Below are 21206 nucleotides of genomic sequence, written 5' to 3'. Positions count from 1 at the left end.
AGAAGAGAAAATTACTACTGTATTAATTTTAATAACATAACTAGATTTGGACCCGCACAACCATGCGGGTATTAATTTTCATGTTTATATATATTTTACATAATTAAAATATATTACTTATATATTTAAATGTTTATATATAATTATTTTAAATATAAAAATTTGATAGTTTTCATGCTGTAAGTTAATTGATTATTTCAAATCATCACATATATTTGGTATTTTTTATTATATATATTTTAAAATTATTTTTTATTCAATTATTATGATCCTGATCCGTAATTCAAAGCGCTAGATTTCCTTTATCAATATTTTTTTTATGTTTAGTCATTTAATATTATAACTCTATATATATATATATATATAAAAGTTTAAGATAAGTTAATTTTATACATGAATTATCTAATTTACTAATGTTAACCCGTTCTACCAACATATTATATTTGTAGTATAAATTTTTAATTTTTGTGAAAGTAAAATATATTAATTTATCAGTTTAAAATAATTTTATCATATTTAGTTAAATATAATGTTTATTTTAAAATGATAGATATAACTATAAAATAGTAAAATTTTATATATTTTTTCATCTTATAAAAGATAACTGAGTGTATATATATATTAATGTATAATAGCATTAATTTCATTACTAATTACAAAATTAGTGAACATATTTATATACAATTTTTGATAATTAAGAAATTGTAATAATGTTTTTCAACACATTTGTTAAGAAAAAAATATAAATATATATGTATATATATATATTTATTTATTTTTAAATTAAAAATATCAAATTATATTATGATTTAAGTATTTAAAAGATTATATATTACCATTAAGGAAATACATTTAATAAAAAAATTAAATGATGATTCAAATAAAAATATCACACATGAATCAATATGAGTTTGTTAACCAATCCGGGTTTTTAGGAGTCAATGTTATATTAGGAATGATATATTATTAATCCATATTATTAGTAATAATGAATGATAATTGATTTCAAGTGAGGGTCCATTTTTTAAAAAATCATACATGAATCAAAGTTGTGACTTCTGTTTTAATATATAAGATTAAATTATTTTAAAATATTAATATCTTAATTTAGAAAAACTTGTGAAAAAAATCATCATGCTGATGCCTAAGATTTTGACATGCAATTTAATTAGTAACCCCTTTCTACTTCTATTGCCGCCTTCACCTCAAAATAAAAATTAATCTCAAAAGTCAATGTCCACGAAACAGTTTTTAATACTCAGTAGTACTAAATACAATGTTTCAACTTTCAATAATTCCAAATCTAAATCGTGAAAGAACCTTTCAAACCAATGTGGTATTTTGTTAGATTTTCAAATTGGAAAGGAAGCATATTCTACGTTTGATCTCTTCTGCACTCTGTTTTTAAGCTAAACTAATCCAACTTGTATCACGTTTCAATTCCACTAATCTGGATCTGCCAGACTGAAACATGTGATGACTCTTATCGTTACAAATGGGATCCGAAAAATGGGGGTAGATGATTAATTACAAAGGAACACGCTCATGTTTTTATTATACTACAAGTCTCTACAAGTTCTGTCGGCACATTAAAGGAAAGACACGAGATACGTTACACTACGACGAAAATTCACTAATTTGATGTAATGTGTCTCACTAATCATAACGCTCTAACTCCCATGCAGGTGCAAGCTTATTTTTATGGTTTGTACGTATTTTTCCGACTAATATTTATTATGATTACTGAATGATGGAGTTTACATTGTCTTATCTTTTTTTTTTTGGCACAACATTGTCATATCCTAATTGATAGAAATCTACTATGAATTTTCCTATCAATTAGGGTTTATACGTATATATGAGAATCATAAAAATGGAAAGAAGGGTGGTGAAACGAGGAGGAATGATGAAGATTCGAAATTCTACACAGGGCGATGGTGGTTTTGAAGTTCGAAATAAGTTGGTTAGACCGATTCTAGATGAACCAGAAGATTTCTCTGCAAAACAACAACAATCTCACGATTTATCCGTAGCTATGATTCCCGTGATGACTGAGTCCTATAACAGTACGCATAGCCCATTCTTTCTTCATTCAGGAGATCATTACCAATAGTCTCTCAGTCTCATGCTCAAGATGAAATTATACTAGTTGGTCAACAGCTATGAGAATTAGTCTTGATGCTAAGAATAAGTTTGGATTCGTTTTGATGGATCTCTCTCTAGGCATGCTATTGATAATCGTTTCTTCAAGAATAGTATGGTAAAATCATGGCTATTGAATGTTGTCAACAAAGAAATCTACTTTAGAATTTTGTACTTCGATGATGCTGCTCAAATGTGAGATGATTTGTTCAGAATATTTAAAGTTAACAATTTTCCTCACAAGTATTAGCTTGAACATGCAATTATGAACCTCAAACAAGAATAACATGATTTGTCTACATACTTCACTCAAAAGAAGTTTCTATGGAAACTATTGGCTAATGCCAAGTCATCTAAGAAGTATGATTGTGATAATGTGAAAGAGCTATGTGAAGGCAGAAACTAGTCAAATAATACTCCTTATGTGATTAAATGATAGTTTTAATAATATATATTGTCGTATGTTAAATATAAAGTGTAGGTTTGGTTTGAATGATAAATATCAGAGGATGATTGGCAATCGTACAAAAGGAATTTCTACACCGACTGCTTTTCAAATACTGTCTGCATCTCCAGAGTCGACTGCAGATTGACAGAGACGTAGAATGGGAGAGAGTTCAAACCAGCAGGATTTGGGATCTTCTAGCTAATAAGAGCAATCTAATTCCAGGCTTGCCGGTAAGCTACAACTATCTTCCAGCTCACTTGAAACGATACTTTTTTCTCCTTTGCTTGATAGTTCCCAAAGGGAATACATTTGAGAAGGAAAATGTTGTTCTTTTCTGAATGGCAGAAAGTTACTTGCATCAGACGAGAAACAGCAAGAATGTAGAAGAGCTTGGGGATGAGTAAATTTCAGAATTAGAATCAAGGTTGCTTCTACAAAAGACCAAGACGAGATATGTCATGCATGATTTTATTAGTGAGCTTTCTATTGCTTCCATATGACGGCAAACCTTTTTTCGTGGTCAATCGATCACACATTTTGCAGGACAATCGTTTACAAAAGAATCAATAACATGCTAAAGTCAAATTTCAGGCTAAACATTAAGCTACAAGATTTAAATTACGTCAAATGAAAGCTCTCATGAGGAAGATCAACTCGTCAAGAAGGTTGGAGAAATTAACAACTTCTACTTGTTTTTGCGTTATCAACATTCTTTGTTCACACATAGCATTCTATTTTGTGCTTTAAAAAAAAAAAAACCATTTCATATGCAAAAAGCGTCCAAGATCAAATCATTTATTTTTAGATGTGCGACAAACAAACCAAAAAATAGGAGAGGGAGCACGACGAAATAAAGAACTAAGGAAAGAAATGTTGAAGATGATAGAATGACATTTTAGGCTACTCAGTATTTTATTTATCTCCCAAATTTGCTCTAACTTTCAAAGTTTTCAAAGAGGAATTGGATGGAGGAACAATGAGGCAATAAGGTCTTTTAGGTTTTGATCAGGATGACCAAATCCATCACCTTCCTTGTAAAATGAATCAATTGTACGTGCAAGGTTGAAGGGTCGCATCAGAATCTGTCGTGGAACAGCTTTTGAAGAAACAAATTCATCCATCATTATCTTATAATTCTCTCGTTCCATCTCCCTCATTACTTCAGCTGCTGCTTCTTTGGTAACACCATGTTGCTTCATGTAACAGTTGAGGCCATTTGCCACCTCTCCTCTGCTCACTTCTTGCTGTTCATTTATTATATTTAAAAGAGTTATTAGTAAGACTGGGTCCATGTGTAATATATGTACGCATACATACCTCAAAAGTGACAATGTCATTTCTAAGACGAAATGCAGTATTTACAGCTTCAAATATTTTGGGTTTGGAGTTGAACCATTCATTCAGTTGCTTCTGATCACAATCATCCATCGATATATATCCGTAGCCTGCCATGTCATCCAGTCCAGGTGTGGATTTCCCAATCTCCATGTAGTCCTCAAAGCTTGGCACATGACCTGCACGTGCCCATTTTTCTAACGCCACATACAATTTCATCAGACTCTTAGTCTGCAAGGATCATTGTTAATCAGATTAACTATATCAAAATGTAATCTACTCCGCGTCTACTACTTGAAATCGACTGCTTATATACCTCATCTATAGTTGGTTGCAAACTACCAAACTTTCCTCGAGCTTTCATTTCTAGATCAATATCTTCAACAGTTTTTAACACACTTTGGTAAATGATTCTCATGTAGCTTGGTAATTCTTCTATGGCACCAAGATCCCACCTGGACAATTGATTTCTTTGTTAGCGACAAGAAAACACATATATATGGATCATAGATGCTTAATATATTGGTAGATAAAGACTCTACATAAATACCTCTGGAAAGCATCATGAAGACTAATAACTTCAGGTAGGGTGGCATATGCATCACACGTATCATTCAAAGCAGTCACGACCATTGAAAGTTTAGTGGCATGAATTCTTGCAAGTGAATACCGTGGCTCGAAAAACATTCCTAGGACCGCAAAAAAGAACTCCACATTTCGGTGCCTTAAGTAAGCTAGCTTAGGCGCCATACCTAGCTCGTTCCACCATCTGGAGCCATAAATTAAGTTACATATCAAGTAGATTGACGATCAGAATCATACGAATATAAACAAACCTAAAAAGGGAAAAAAATTACTTGGTGATAATCTTAAGCTCTTTGATGTAGTGCATTTGGCAAAAGTTGAAGTTGAGCTTTGCAAACTTAAGGAGCGTCTTGTTGTGTCCTTCCTCCTGATCGTAGAAAGAGATGTATTGTCGTACGACCACTATCTCTACGCTACGATATCGAGCTCTATACAATGCGCGTTGTATATGCTTAAAGAGATTAGGGTTAGTTGCTTGGCAAGTCAACGAACCCAAGTAATGCTGCGTGAAAGTCAACGCGTCATCCATTATATCTTCAGAGGGTAGCCCGAGATGAGCTGCTTCGTACAATTGTAGCATTCCTCTAACATCATGTGCCAGACTTTTCTTAAATTTCCCATCTTCACCTTTGAATCTCTCAAATACATCTATAGGAAACCGATATATAGTCAGTCATATTTACATATACATGTAAATAAGGAAGACTGATGAAACGCATTTCAAACTATTACGGACACGCCTGATTGGATTGGAACAAATATTAAATAATAAATACAAAAGAAATGACTAATCCATTTATAGCCAAGTAATTTTAAATTCAAAATTCATTTAAATATGATATCAGAACCAAATATATTCCCAACTCGGTCCATAATCGATTAAGCCAATATATATTTATAGTATATATAATTATTAATTAACAGTGTAACAATAATATTTTTTTGTAGTTTTTATTTTATTTTATTTTAATGAAATACTAAATAAATAAAATATAAAAGAAAGCTCATCAATCATTTTCAAAATATCCTCTTATTATTAAAAGAAGAGCATTTTTAAGAAGTAACCTTAAAAGTGTAAGTTAATAACCAAATTGTCATTATGCTTAGGTGTCAAAATAATAGGTCTTCTCACAATTCTATTATAAAAGTCTTTCTCTTACTAGATTATTTACAATATATGCCATTGGACATACCATTCAGTTATATCAATTATATTTATATTGCTTATCATAAACCAACCAACGAGTCTTATATATAATTGAATTCATTGGTTTGAAAAGTCACTTCAATTAAATCACGTTTGTATGAAAAAATATGAACCAATACATACATTAACATATACTTGAAACATTACGAGCTCCTTCATATGTCCAATACTTTCTCATAACCAACATATAGAAAAATCATATACGTGTCATTGACCGCCTACTCATGAACAAAACATAGAAGAATTCATATATAAACAATTTTTCGAGTATGGCTGTTGTTTACAAAATGAAATAATAAATTGTAGCTTCACTGTTTTTTGTTCTATTTTTTTTTTTTTGCTTCTCTAAAATCTTCCTAACATTGCGGCTATACTTATTCAAATGTGTCCTTAACATATGTGAGAAATATATTCTTTTGTATTCAAGTAGAATGACCACATCTTACTCATAAAAATATTTACATATTATCACAGCTTACACATTAACTTATGAATAATGACAACATACATTACCATAAACTCAAAATCAATTATTTTCTTTTCAGTTACAGTTACAAAGTCCAATTATTACTCATGACAACACAGAAAGAATCACATACGAGTCATCATAAGCCTACTCATGAGCAAAATATCGAAGACTCAGAGTATATTTGTTGTTCACAGAACTATACTCACATATGATCACATAAAGCACATGAACAAAAAAAGAATATAACATGAGTACAATACGAATCAATTTTTGTTATTAGTTTTTTTTTTTTTTTGAACTGAGGCTTAATTTTTGTTATTAGTTGTTGTGGTCAAAGTGAAAATAATAGTATTTGAGATTCCATATTTTATATGCTCATACATTCGTATATACTATGTTATAAAAGTATTCAAATAAATTCCTGAAATTTATATAACATTATTAATTAACTTGGACACTACTCATTTTCTTTTCAAGTTCAAACAGCGTACGCAAGTTAAAACCGACCAGAATCGCATTTGAACCAAATACAAATTATAAGTTAAATTTTGTTCCTATTTCATTAATTAATATACATTCCCCAACTTTGAGTTTGAATCACATTAATTTTTATGTTATACTAATAAATTTATTTATATATAAGTATACTAAGAAATTTTAATTAATATGTTTCTTCGGTTTATTCAGTTGGATCGGTTTATATACCAAACCATATTCATATATTGCGGTTTTTTAAAGATAGCATCCAATCAGTTTATTCGGTATTACCAAATCCAAACTACTTTCTTTATTTTGGTTTGGTTCAGTTTTAATTGGTTTGGTTTTATTGAATTGAACACTCCTAATCTAAAGTCAATTATTAATGTTTTGTAAATTTTAAGATAGTTTAAGTTGGCGGATTTTAAAATCTATGCAATATGCATTAGATTTTAAGTTCAGTCATTTATTCATGAGACTCGATAAGAAATAATTTGAAATCAATTCAAAAATACAATTTTTTTTAAAAAATCCTTAAAAAGTGAATAACACTGAATTTTAACTGAATTTAAATCATTCATTTAATAACACTATATTTTAAAATAGAATTTATAATCATTATTAGAATAACAATAGATTATGTTTAGATTTATACTCTATTTAAATACATGATTGAATAACACAACCTAAGAATATATTTACCGTCAAAGTAAATATCTTCCACATTAAAATCCTAAATACTCATTGTTCAATATATAAATATAGATGCAGTGAAACAAATCTCCTCATTTAAGTCATCCTCCCAAAATATCCACTTCCAAATTCTCTCTAAAATCACTAATGGTGGCTTTCAATTCTATTTTCCGAAATGAAACCATTCAAAACAACATAATAAGGGTGAAAATCATACCCTTTGGGAAAGAATATTTTATTCCAGGTGATCTAACCATTGAAATGGTTCTTAGTGATTCAATTGTCAGTTTTTATTAAAGTAATGTGCCAGTTATGACATACATTTCTTATTGAAATCTATTTTTTTTTTCATGTATACAAGGAAATAAGATTTATCTAAGTGTGAAAAAGGATTTGGTCAATTAATTCGACAATTTTCTCAAGGGAAAACAAACTCATTCACGAACTTCTAAAAACTGAACTACACATGTTTAAATTCTACAAATCGCTATTATGCAACATAAATTTTTGTTTCTAAGTTTCAAATAACCATCTCATTCCGTGCACGGCGCGAGTCACTACCTAGTTTTAGTATTAACAGACAAACAGTCACATTTCCCGGAGACAGTATTATTATGTATAAAGTCTCAGATTAATGTTGGAAGGAATTTTAACTATCAATATATGAGGGAGCATGACCAATTCATTTATAACCAATTCATTTTAGGTTAAAAATTTAGGGTCTGAATAGTAACAACGGATTTGATAATAAAAGCGGTGCGGAATTAAAGTCTGGTATGGTGTAACTGCGGTTCGTACCAAATTGAAATGCGGTACAACTAACTGCGGTTTTATGTAAGGTGTCATTTCAATATTTACATAAAACCGCAGTTGTACCATACTGCACTTCAATTCCTCCATTATACTTCCTCTATATTTTTAAATGTGTCATTTTAATATTCTTTTATTATACAAAAAGTATCATTTTATAATTTTATTGCAAACTATATTTAATTTCAACTTAATATTAATTACAAATTGCATTGATTTTAAGTCTAAGCTTTTGACATAGATTCAAATACCCGAACCGGGACCGACCAAAAAATACATGTTCAGGTCCGGATCCGGGTCTACGCTAAAGTACGTATTGAATCTTTTTTTCTTGGACCCGCAGGTCTCAGCTCGGGTCCGGGTCTTAACCGAGACCTGATCGATACCTAAAATACCTAGAATTTCTTGTATATATATTAAGTATATTTGGGTGTTTCAGGATATTTTTGGTATTACATATATTTTTCTTAAGTTTTGGTTTTCGGGTACAGTTTCTACTTTCGGATAAAATTTTACATTTTCAAAAATATAATTTTGGTATTCGGGCATTTTTCGGGCCACTTTGAATTTTTTCGGATATTCTTTTTGGTTTTTCGAGTATTTTTTTTGTTTCAGGAATTTTTCGGGTCTTTTTCTGATCCTTAATACCTAACCGATCCAAACCCAAAATTTATTCGAAAATTACAGGTATTTTATAGATATTTTTATTGTAGACCCAAATCGATCGAGACTCGACATGAATCGACCCGAACCCAAACCAAAAATTTCCAAATATCTAGTTGGGTCTAAATATTTAGAGAACGAAGTACTCAGACTCGATAAAAACCGATCCGAACCCAATCCACAAATTTAAATACCCATGCCTAATTGATTATATAAATAATTTCATTTATTTCAATATTATTGGTCAAATTGATATAATTAGTAATAATGTAAATGTTTTTCAATCATTTTTTTTAATCTGCATGCAAAAAAGTCAAAGTGATACTGAAATAAAACACAGAGAGTATAACTTAATAAACACATTATTAATTTACCGGAAGGCATCTTGTGTCCGTATAGTCTGAAAACTTCAAACATGATTGAAATTGTTTCCAGATCATCTTCTTCTGAAACTAAGTCGTCCAGCTTTTGGAAAGCTTGGTGCAGAATCTCTTCTATTTCGCTCTCAAAATAATGAGCGACACCGAGACTGATAAGCAAATGAATTATACGAATCTGCTCCTTGTCTTTACAGTGAGGACACATGAGGATGTCTCTTACTCTATGCTTCATCACAGATTCAATTTCTTGTTCAACTGCCTCAAATTCCTATAAAGAGAACAATATGACTAAATTAATGAAACCTTGTTGATCACAAAACACATCAAATCAAGTGTGTACTTACAGAGTCATCAACGGGAACGGAGAGGAAGTGATCTCCCCAAGTAGATGGAGGAAAGTATGTCAATGGACGAGTACTCTCAATATCGCCACTACTCTCAGCCTTTACACATAACAAATCGTGTTTTGTGGTTTTCTTTGTGGAAAGAGTGTTATTTTGAAGCAAACGGCGAGGGATGAGAGAAAGGTTGGTCTTGTGACAGAGTCGGCCATTATGAACGTTAGGGAGAGTTTTAAGACCAAAACACATTTTTGATGCTTCCATTTGTAGACACTTGTCACTGGAAAATAGACACGAGAAACTCTTTGCTCTGTTGTTGGGGTAGGATGTCGTGATTTACTTTTCTGTTCTGTTTAAATAGAAACGAATGTGATGTAAAAATTTTTTTTTTATAGAAACGGATGCAAGTGGAGACGCTAATATGATTAAAGATTATAAAATAAAGAGTTTTTAGTAATAAAACATATCAACTAAAGAAAGATGATAAAAATCCCCTAAACTTTAATTCTATTGACGTCTATCACCCTACTTCTAAAATACCAAGGTGACATATGTTAATAGAATTAAAGTTGAGGATTTCTTTCATCGGATCTTTAGTTGAAGGGTTGTTTTACGATCCTTAGAGATTTAATTATTAAAAATCATTAAATGATTTAAAACCTTTATAACCATCTATGCATTAATTATTTAAACCTATTATACTCAATTTATACGCTTGTACAACTAATTTATAAATCCTTATACATTACTTTACCAACCTTATAGTCAACTAGGGTCGGCCCGTCCTACGGGCAGGATATTAGTTAATTTGATATTCACTAAATGCTCGAGTTGAAATTTGTTTTAAGATTCAAGAATTTGGTTATCTGTTATGTGTTACTTATTAGTATGAGGTGGTATATATAGTTGTTTTTCGATTATTTTTGCTTTGGTATTGTATCAAATTAACTAATTGTCCAACTCATAATTATAGATGTACAAATGTGGATTTATGATAAAGTTTGATGACAATACTGTTTTTATTTTAATTCTTATTCATAGTGGAGTGTGCATCTGTCAGAAAGAGGTCTATATCAACTTTTATGTTTTTGTGTATGGATTTTAAATATATATTATTTTGTATAATGCATACTTACTCTATAACATTTGCTTGTAGACTAAAAAACTGTTTTCTATATTTTTAAAAGAGAAAATATTTAGTCTAGAATATAATATGGACATATGTATTGACTATATATAGAAGTTGGGTGTTATTTTAAAATGACATATATATAGAGGTTTTCAACCATTACTTCACTGGCACAAAACATTTATAACTGCAAATACCTTCTTTTAAAAGAAAAATTAATAAAAGCGTGTATAGAAGTTGAGTGTTATTTTAAAATGGCATATGTATAGAGGTTTTTCAACCATTACTTCACTGGCACAAAACATTTATAACTGCAAATACCTTCTTTTAAAAGCAAAACTAATAAAAGCGTGTACAACAAATGTATTTTGATATATATTATATGCATCAAGTTATAAAGGTTGGAAACATTGCAAAACTGTTTGGAGCAAAGTTTTTAACTTCACGATCTTCATCTTGACGTCAGTTCAGTGCCGGCCCTGGCCACAAGCAGAAGAAGCATGGGCTTCCAGCCGACACAATAATAAGTATTTTCGCGGCCACATATTTATAAAAAGTGACTTTAGCCTAGTGGTTCTAAGAGAAATTACTATTGCTGGAGGTGCTGGGTTCAATTACCCCTGACAGCCTTTTGTTTTATTTTGGCTCCAAATATAAAACGGGACACGTGTCACTCCCATAACGCACGACTTGATGACGTGGCATCACAGGAGAGAGGCGAACATATTTTTATATATATAGATTTATAAAAGTTTTATAAATATTTCAATACTTTATAAATGATTAATAAGGCTTAAAGTGATTATACAAGACCAAAGATATGGTTATTCGTGCTACTACAATAACATGATCTAAACAAATAAAACAAGAAGAGTAGATCAAAGATATTGTTTTAATGATCAGTATGGCATATGTACAACCTATTGGTTTAGAAATCGAAAAAAAGAATAATCATGCGATTTTCGAAGCAAGAGGAAAGTATGACCCAATGGTCAGAAATCGTGTAAACAGGAGAAGAAGAACTTCCTATTCTAAATAGGAAGATTGAATTTCTAAACTAATTATCCTCAATACTATTTAAAAATTAATATAACTTAGACATCTTAAATTAATTGATATTTGACAATACTGATATTAAAACTTTATGTTTTCCTCCATTATAAAGCTTTATTGTTTTACTTCATGTATCTGTAATATCACGAATAACCATGTATTATCCTAACAAGTAGCAGATTTATAAGAGCTTATAAAATCACTGTTAAGCCTTATTAATCATTTGTAAAAGTATTTAAATATTTATAAAGCTTTATAAATCGGTTATAAATTTGATAAAGTAATGTATAAAAATTTATAAATTAGTTTTAAGGGCTTATTATAATAGCTATAAACAACGCATGTGATATTAAAGGTTTAAAAACATTTAATGATTTTTAGTAATAAAATTCTTCAACTAAAATGGGATCTTAAAATAATATTTCAACTAGTTCGACGAAAGAAACCCTCAACTTTAATTCCGTTAATGCCAATCACCCTCCGTCACAGTATTTTAGATGGAGGGTGACATACATTAACATAACTAAAGTTGACCGTTTCTTTCATCAAATTTTTAGTTGAGAGGTTGTTTTAAGATCCATCTTTAGTTGAGAGATTTAGTTACTAAAAACCCTATAAATTATTAATTTAGGAAGTTTCTTAAGTAAGTTAACTTTTTATTGTTAAGTCGGTGATTGTGGCATGGAACTACTATCCGAGATCCAGATTTGATCCGAGATTCGATCCGGATCCGCTCAGAAAATCTGGATATACGGAGGGCTGGATCCGAATCCGAATAATAAAGTATTGGATCCGTCAAAACCGAATCCAAATATCTTGATTTTTAGTCCCGATATCCGTATCTGTAATTTTTATTGATATTATTTCAAAAATAGTAATATCTATATACAAAAATTAATTTTATTTATTATATAATCATTTTATAGTAGTATATATAAATTTTATATAAATTTTGTAATAGTATATACAGAAATAATTAAAAATCTTATATAAAATTTTATTTTTAAATTATTGTTAATATTTTGATATAGTTTAATATTATTTATTATTAATTTTAGGTATCCAAATTCGGATGCGCGATATTGTAATTTTTAGAAGGATATCTGACACCCGGATATCCGAGAACATAAAGATAATAAAAAATATGGATCCGCCGGATAAGGATCCGCATCCATATACCTTAAAATTTCCTGGATATCCGATCCTTCCAATGCCTATGATTGTCGATAATTTGGTTTACTCTAGTGGCTCACTAATTGAACTACAGGTTCTGTTGCCAATTCTTTCATATATTGCCTTTGATTCTTGTGCCCTTTTGAAAGTCTAGCTGCACATCGAGCAACAAAAATTAGCGCATATAATATGTCCCAAGGGATCATGGAAACGTTTCAAGCTTGACACCAAAGGTTACAACCGCTAAAATGTTATTATTCCATCTAAACCGAGTCATTTCTTATTCATTGTGTCATAGTATAACAACATTATGTCTTTTGTGTTGCAGGTGATCCCACGGAAGGTCTGAGTAAAAACTCATATTTGATTGACTGTGAAAGAGATTAATGAATAGACCTCCTTTTGAAGTTCTAAATCTTGCTGGTTCCATAGCTTATGCTTTTCAAATTTAAGCTTCTGTGCTTCGAGTAGAAATCCTCCCGCAAGTAATATTTTGGTTTAAATATCTGATTTATGAAATTTAGATGCATAGTGTCGATCGAAGCATTTTCTATTCAACAGGTTGGTTTTTGGCTTTTATTTTTTTTTTTTTGCTCCATGTCGACACCAGCATAACCATTTTTTTATTATTGTCTTGAACATTTCTTCAGATCTAACCGTTGTATTGTTTTCAAACAACTTAAAAGATAAAAACTAGCATCATCAATTATTTTGTTTTCAAATTAGTACTTCATCTAATGCAGCATGCAATTGCAAACTGTTGAATCTCCAAATATACGAATCCCAATAAAAATAAATAACCTACATTTCATGTAAACATCCTTAAAACTAAAAATAAAACACTCAGCTAAAAATATTAAACTAATAATTATTTTATTATTAGAAACATTTTAAAATCGTACTAAAACTAGTAAACATAGAGTAATTATACATCCCAGAACATTTATTTAATGTTTATAAATCATTATAGCATATTTATAATTATTCGAAACGTTTAAATTTATCAAATTTACAAATATCTGAAACATGTTTAATAAGTTTTTTAGGAACTCGTTTTAAAATGAGTAAATTATTTTTGAAAAGGATGAAGAAAACACGGGAAAATCTACTAAAAAGATCTAAAAATAGTTTGTATGACAAAAATAACACACATGTAAGAAAATAACCAAAATAAGTTTTACTAAAGACCAAAAACACTTAAGTATCTTTAATGAAGAATATATCTAATATAAATAAATATTTTAAAAAATATTATTTTAAATTTTATACCTTAAATCTTAAATTCTGCATCCCAAACCATAATCCATAAACCCTAAATTCAACTCTCTGAAATCTAAACCTAAGTATATTAGTTAATCTTAAGAATATAAATGTCTTTTTACTACTTAATAAAATTTATTTTAGTCATTTTGTTTCTTGTGTTTTATTTTTGTGATAAAAACGTTGTAGGGTTAATAGGAATATTTCTCAAGAAAAAACACACGAGGGAAAAAAAAAATTTGAAAAAAAAAGCATTTGGGAAAAAATGTTGTGGAAAGGTTTTGGAAACTGGTTTTTCTTTCACCAGCGGGATCTGAACTCGAGATCTATATTCACTAATACGAAATTCATATTAAACTTAGTGAACAGTAAAGCATGCAAAACCCACACGGGCCCTTGTATACTTCTATAGTATTACCCCTTAACAAAGTACATGTAAAATCAGTTCCAAAAGAAAAAAAAGTAAATGTAAAAGTCAATGTCCTTTATGAGATGAAACAAAAGTAACTAAAATTACATCAATGATCAACAATACTAAATACCTTATTGCTTAAAATAATTCCAATTAGCTAGAATAAATACAAGATTATGAATCATGACAGAACCTTTCAAACCAATGAAGTATTTTGTTAGAATTTTCAAGTTTTTTTTAACTAAAATTTTCAAGTTGGAAAGCCAGCATGTTTTACGTTTGATTTCCGTTTCTGAAGATTTTTATCTTGTGCACTCTGTTTTAAACTCAACTAATGCAACTTTTTATTCCCTCTGTTTCATAATAAATGTCAATTTAGTTTTTTTTTTTGTTACACAAAAAATATCTTATTATAATTTTAATGCAAACTAGATTCTCTGTCCGCGCTACGCGCAGAAAATGCTTTTACATATTATTTCGGTCAATTAATAGACTATGAAATAGTTTCTCTATAATATTTATAGATTTTTGTGTATTTTTAAAACAATTTAATGAATTTAGAATTTATAAATCAGAAAACTTCTAAAAGAATAAAACAAATGTATATAGATTGAGTTTTTTTAAGGTACATGTTGTTGCTTTTTGAACGTGACATTAGTCTTCTATGTAATATATGTTTTTATTAGCTTCTGAGTGGATTAATGTGACTATCTTAAGTAAAGTAAGAATAATATTTTATTTTAAATGTTGAGGTGAATAATAATTTCTGTAATGTTTTAAAAAATCAAACATGATAATGAAATTTATTTTCCATTCAGCTTTATATATGTTTAATTTGGATTAGTGATTGTTATCAAGTTAATTTATATTTCCTATTATATGCTTTGAAATTGTCAAAATTTATTATTTGGCCATTTCATATTAAGAAATGTATAAAAGTTCGATGTGAGATATTTCAAGATTAAAACATTTTTTGTAATTTTTCTTTCTATTTATATATTTTTTTTGTACCTCTAGAAAAGCAAACCTATAACGAAATATGTTTTTGTATTTAGTTTTTTTTTGTGTTAAATTTTTTTCTGTTATGTGTATTTTCTCAATAATATTAGGATGGACCTTGAAAATCAAAAACATTTTCTATTTTTAAATTTAAATAAGTAAACACAAAATTCATTTATAAAACAATCTAATAGGAATGTGTTTGTAAGTGGCTAGACATAAGAGTTGATTGTAAGTTTCACCATAAGATGTATGAATGTATTTTGGGTATATTTTCTTAATAGAATTATTGTGGTTTCTTGGGTGATTTGAATGTTATGTGAAGATGATGTTAGAATGTATTACCATTTGTAAAAAAAATACTATAATGGGAATGCATGATATATACATCAAAAATCCTTAATATATGTTCTTAATTATATATATAAACGTATATTATGTTTAGTTTTAAATTTTATATAAATTAAAAATATAATTAATAATTTTTTTTTAATTTGATTGATTTATTGTTTACTATTTGCTTGAAAACAATTTTGGTAGCAAAAAAGTAGACTCATCTTGGTTCAAACTTATTCACGAATACATTGAAGTAATAAATTTGTGTGTTTATTTCCTCTTTATTTTTTCATTTTATAATCCTTATTTTTTTATTTTCTTCTTACTTCGTTGCAAATTGAAATTAGTTTTTATTCATTTTATTTATTAATTATTACTATTTTATAGCTATACTTGGTAAATTTCTGAATATTTTATGTTTTATTTAATTGCATCATCAAAGATTAATACAATTCCTTATACTGCTTTATCACTAATTTGTTGCTTTTTTTGATAATTTATATAGAAAAGGATATTATATATAATTTGTTAGAAATGTGTAAATTTAGAATTGGGCATGAGTTTGAAACAATGACATTATCTTGGCCAAATAAATCAATTTAATTTATCAATTTTCATCTATAATTTTATTTGAATTGATCACATGTCAAAATAGAAATATGAGATCACAAATTTATAAAATAAGAATCTAAATTATGTAGGGAATAAAACATTTTGTGAAGTTTTAAAACAAAGAGAATAATAAAGAAAAACACTCTCTTTTAATCATTTCCATAACAATTTTACGAAAACATAAAGAAGACAAAGAGATCAACCATCTGTACTTATGCTACAAATTTCAACCTTGGTCACCGTTCTCATCATGAATTTGATTATACACAATGAAACGTAATTTAAAATGATCAACTACAAACCTATTCACTACCATCCTCACTCTCAATTTCATTATTAACCTCCGACACTGACTTGTTAGATTCTATCTTCATTTAAACATCCCTACTGAAAATCACAATGACTCAAATAACAACCAATCATTAGAATCTGAAGGAAGAAGAACAAATTATAATTTTGTGATTGTTGGCACTGGTGAAGCAAATTAAGAAACTATACCTTCAGTATTGGTATTAGGATTCAGCCACCTAAGCAAATTACAAACTATGAACCTTATCAGCTGATGGAGAAAGTTCCTTTATGATCAAGTAAACCGTTCTCTCCCAAACCAGTGTCTTTAGATTGGGAAAGCTTTGTAACAGAAAAGAAAACTTCTTTTGCTTCAACCTGCACATGAAGCAATATGAGGAACCATGTAAAATGTTTAATTCACTAATATATACAAATGTCGCTATACATTATTTTGTTCGGTAAGCATGTATCAGAGTTTCAAATGAATAAAACTGGAATCCGTGTAACGATAAAACATCATGGGTGAATGACTCCCCTTTGTCAATGAAATAGAGAAGTTTTGTGATGAACTACCAAATTTCATTTGGAAACATCTAATAAGATTCCATTTAAAGAAAGGGAGAATAACAAAAACAACAAAGAAGACGTAATACAAAGGATGTAGTGTTTACATGCGAGTACCTTGTAGTGTCTACTATGATTTGCTGCAGTTTCCACCCCCAGCGATAGAGGCTGGCTTCAAGTTGTCATGTTCATCTTCCTCCTTTTTGGCTTTGTAGATATGGCGTTGGTGGAATCTGTAGTATATCGACAGTAGCATAAGGCCACTGATCCCACTGGAGACAGTTATGTAAGACCATTCGAAAATACGGAGTTGGGTATTTTTTTATTCAGTGAGCTGTGATTCAACCTATCCATAAAAACAAAAAAAATGTGAGGCACATAATCATCAAAACACCAGTTTTATAAACATTCACAGAGCTTAGAAGACAACAAAACGTTAAAAAACAGTCACTGGCTTCTTCTTTTCTTCGGTGTAGAAAATGAATTTTCAAAGCCACAATTAGCTGCAGGGAAAATAAATAAGACAAAGTAACATATATACACCATTGAGAGCAGTAACAATCAAATTTTATAAATCATATATATATATTCTTATTTGAACTATTATATCACGTAAGCATATTATACCCAATTATAAAAAAGTAATATATAATAATATTAGTCTTACAGCTGTATGTGCAACAACAAAAAAAAAAATAAGAAGCTTCAATAGTGAGAGTGAAATGATTAACGTACATACACTCAGGACAATGTAAGGCCCTTTGCTCCTTATCCTCTCTGCAAGCTTCTTCCCCATTTCCATAACCCTGAAAAAAATTCAGTGCTTTAAATGCTACATGAAACACATTTTGTTAGTTGAGGAGAATAACAGACGTGGGTTTAGGGAAGCCACCATTGTTAACACTGGGCCACTGGCAAGTGGCAACACAAATATTGGAGAGGAGAACAGGTAAAAGGAATGTCTACAGAGTATATTCGAAAAGCTACCCATTGATCCGCCTTCTTGCTAGCATTTGAAGGTCAAACCTCTTTTAACTCCTCTTGATCTTCAAATGTTTTGAGAATTTCATTGTATGCCATGAATTTCTTGCACAGAACAGGAAGACAAAACAATGTATCAGTTGAGGCCAATACTTTATTCCGGAAAATGATACAGTTTTCATACTTTTTTATTCTAAAAAATCAAAAGGGAAAGTACTTTGCACACACACAACACAAACAATAGATTGGTCAGAACCAAGATTCACAGGATAGACAATCCACTAACCTCAATCCAATTCATCCTACGTAGTATCGATATCAGATCCACTCCCAGAATCCTAATTCGTATCATGTCTCTTGAGTGGCCATGGATATGATAAACTAAACCTCCTCGGAGTCGGCGAAATCTCAACCGTTTGTTGTCTGTCTTCCCCACTGGTCTGACCTCCATGAGTCATGAACTCGTATGACAAACATGGCACGAGTTATGAAGCTGCAACCATGTAAGCAAGCAAACTTGGTGGTAAACGATCACATCCTTATAAAATTAAGCCGGGGCTGTGGCGGTGGATTTCGCCGTTCCTATAGCTATGAATACTGTGGGGTTTGATTACCGGGTACAAAGAGTAGAGGAAGAGCAAGAGACTCTGAATTATTTATTTCTCATGGCCATAGCTTTCAATTTTGGTTGAATTAAAGTTTGGAAGAAACGATTTTTATAGGAGAATATAATAGGGAGGTGAAATGAGACCATAAAGAAAAGAGTAAAAGATAATTGATTGATAAAGATGTTGCGTGTAACGGAGATCTCCAAGGATCCGAAACTGAGAAGAGAAAGTTTGTGAGCCATTTCCAGAAGTGAGTTTGACTGGGCCAAATATCATAAGCCCACACGAAAGTCTCGATAATTATCATTTTCGAACGAAGCTCATATGACATGGCAAAATAACTCTTTTCTATTGGTTGATTTTTTAGTCCTATGTGGACAGCTTAGATGTTGATCTTATTCAACTTTTAGTATTGTATTGATTATATTTACTTTCAGCTGTAAATTAATTATAAACTGTATTGGTTTTATAAATAATTTTATTTATCTCAAATACTTTTGGTCAGAAAGATGTAATTAATAACAATTTACATATATTTTTGTTACTTTTTTGATCTGTTTGAAAAATGTCAAATTGACACTTATTCAGAAACGGAGGGAGTATCATGTTTCAGTTCCAGACCGAAACATGTGATGAAGGATTTAAAATAAGGTAACAACTCTTAGGCTTCGAATGTTACGAACCGCCCCGCTCCGCACTGCAGTTAACAGTAACAAAAATTTCTACATTTATCATATATCTATACGTTTTTATAATTGTTAAAACCGCACTGCAATTAAACCGCTTGTCTCGCACCGCTCAAACCGCAGTTACCATTCGGAGCCTTATCTTCTTTTTTTGGGCTAAAGTCTAAAGACTTTTATCGTTACAAGTGGGATCCGGGAAAAATGGGGTCAGACGATTAATTACTGGGGAATCTACACGATTATTAGACTACAGTTTCTTTTTTTTGTAACTGATATTAGACTACAGTTTCTGTTGGCAGAATAATACTCCCTCCGTTTTTTAATATAAGTCGTTTTACAGCTATGCACGTAGATTAAGAAAACCATTAATTTCTTATATTTTCTAAACAAAAACATCATTAATTATTTACCTAACCACAATTCAACCAATAGAAAAATAGAAGATATATTACTATTGGTCACACAACATTAATTATTAATAAATTTTACATAGAAAACCGAAAACGACATATAATTTGGAACAAAAAAGTTTCTATAAAACGACTTATAATAAAAAACGGAGGGAGTAATAAGACACGAATCTCGACGATCGTTTAATGGGAAATGAAAAGCCACTAATTAATGTACTGGTCTCACCAATTAATACGCTCTAACTCCCATGCAGGCCAAAGCTTAGTTTTAGGGTTTGTAATATATATATATATATATATATATATATATATATATATATATATATATATAAGAACCAGGAAAATGGAAAGAAGTACTAGTCTAAGAAAATATCATTGGTCATTAATTTCTTTCTTAACATTAAATACAAACAAATTTTTTTTTTTGGTGCACCACAAAAGTTTATCTTATCTATATATATAAAGAAATATTTGCCTCTCTCCCGTGAAGCCACGTCATCAATTCGTACGTTCTGGGAGTGACACGTGTCCCATTTTATATTTAGGACCAAAATAAACGAATGCAGTTAAGGGTAATTGAACCCAGCACCTCTAGCATTGGTAATTTTTCTTAGAACCACTAGGCTAAAGTCACTTTTTATAAATATGTGGCCGCGAAAATACTTATTATCGTGTCAGCTGGAAGCCCATGCTTCTTCTGCTTGTGACCAGGGCCGACGCTGAACTGACTTCAAGATGAAGATCGTGAAGTTAAAAACTTTGCTCCAAACAATTTTGCAATGTTTCCAACCTTTATAACTTGATGCATATAATATATATCAAAATACATTTGTTGTACACGCTTTTATTAGTTTTGCTTTTAAAAGAAGGTATTTACAGTTATAAATGTTTTGTGCCAGTGAAGTAATGGTTGAAAAATCTCTATACATATGTCATTTTAAAATAACACCCAACTTCTATATATAGTCAATACATATGTCTATGTTATATTCTAGACTAAATATTTTCTCTTTTAAAAATATAGAAAACAATTTTTTTAGTCTACAAGCAAATGTTGTAGAGCAAGTATGCATTATACAAAATAATATATATTTAAAATCCATACACAAAAACATAAAAATTGTTATAGGGCTCTTTCTGAC

General features: G+C 30.0%; 1 protein-coding gene and 1 long non-coding RNA gene across 13 annotated transcripts; both read right to left on the bottom strand.

The window, feature by feature from the left end:
• Positions 1-711: 711 nt before the first annotated feature.
• LOC103841971 (terpenoid synthase 25) lies at positions 712-10842 on the bottom strand. The gene is made up of 7 exons (XM_009118568.2): positions 9554-10842; positions 9204-9477; positions 4783-5158; positions 4476-4694; positions 4242-4380; positions 3908-4156; positions 712-3834 (listed from the first exon to the last, which is right to left on the bottom strand). Exons 1-7 carry the CDS (start codon positions 9812-9814, stop codon positions 3541-3543), a joined length of 1812 nt encoding a protein of 603 aa, XP_009116816.1. The 5' UTR covers positions 9815-10842; the 3' UTR covers positions 712-3540.
• A 4357-nt stretch (positions 10843-15199) lies between these two features.
• LOC103841944 lies at positions 15200-20894 on the bottom strand. 12 transcript variants are annotated; one of them, XR_004448222.1, is made up of 5 exons: positions 18647-20879; positions 18115-18465; positions 17497-17882; positions 17023-17190; positions 15200-16911 (listed from the first exon to the last, which is right to left on the bottom strand). It is a non-coding gene; the product is annotated as an uncharacterized LOC103841944 (long non-coding RNA). The 12 variants fall into 12 exon arrangements; XR_001956453.2 differs by having other exon boundaries at positions 15396-17190; positions 18119-18185; positions 18272-18465; positions 18647-20882; XR_001956452.2 differs by having other exon boundaries at positions 15396-17190; positions 18115-18185; positions 18272-18465; positions 18647-20881.
• Between the last annotated feature and the right edge of the window lie 312 nt (positions 20895-21206).

This window comes from Brassica rapa, chromosome A01 (assembly GCF_000309985.2).
Source record: "Brassica rapa cultivar Chiifu-401-42 chromosome A01, CAAS_Brap_v3.01, whole genome shotgun sequence".
NCBI classification, from domain to species: domain Eukaryota; kingdom Viridiplantae; phylum Streptophyta; class Magnoliopsida; order Brassicales; family Brassicaceae; genus Brassica; species Brassica rapa.
The sequence above is the reverse complement of the archived record's forward strand: the minus strand, read 5'-3'. Positions and strand labels throughout refer to the sequence as shown.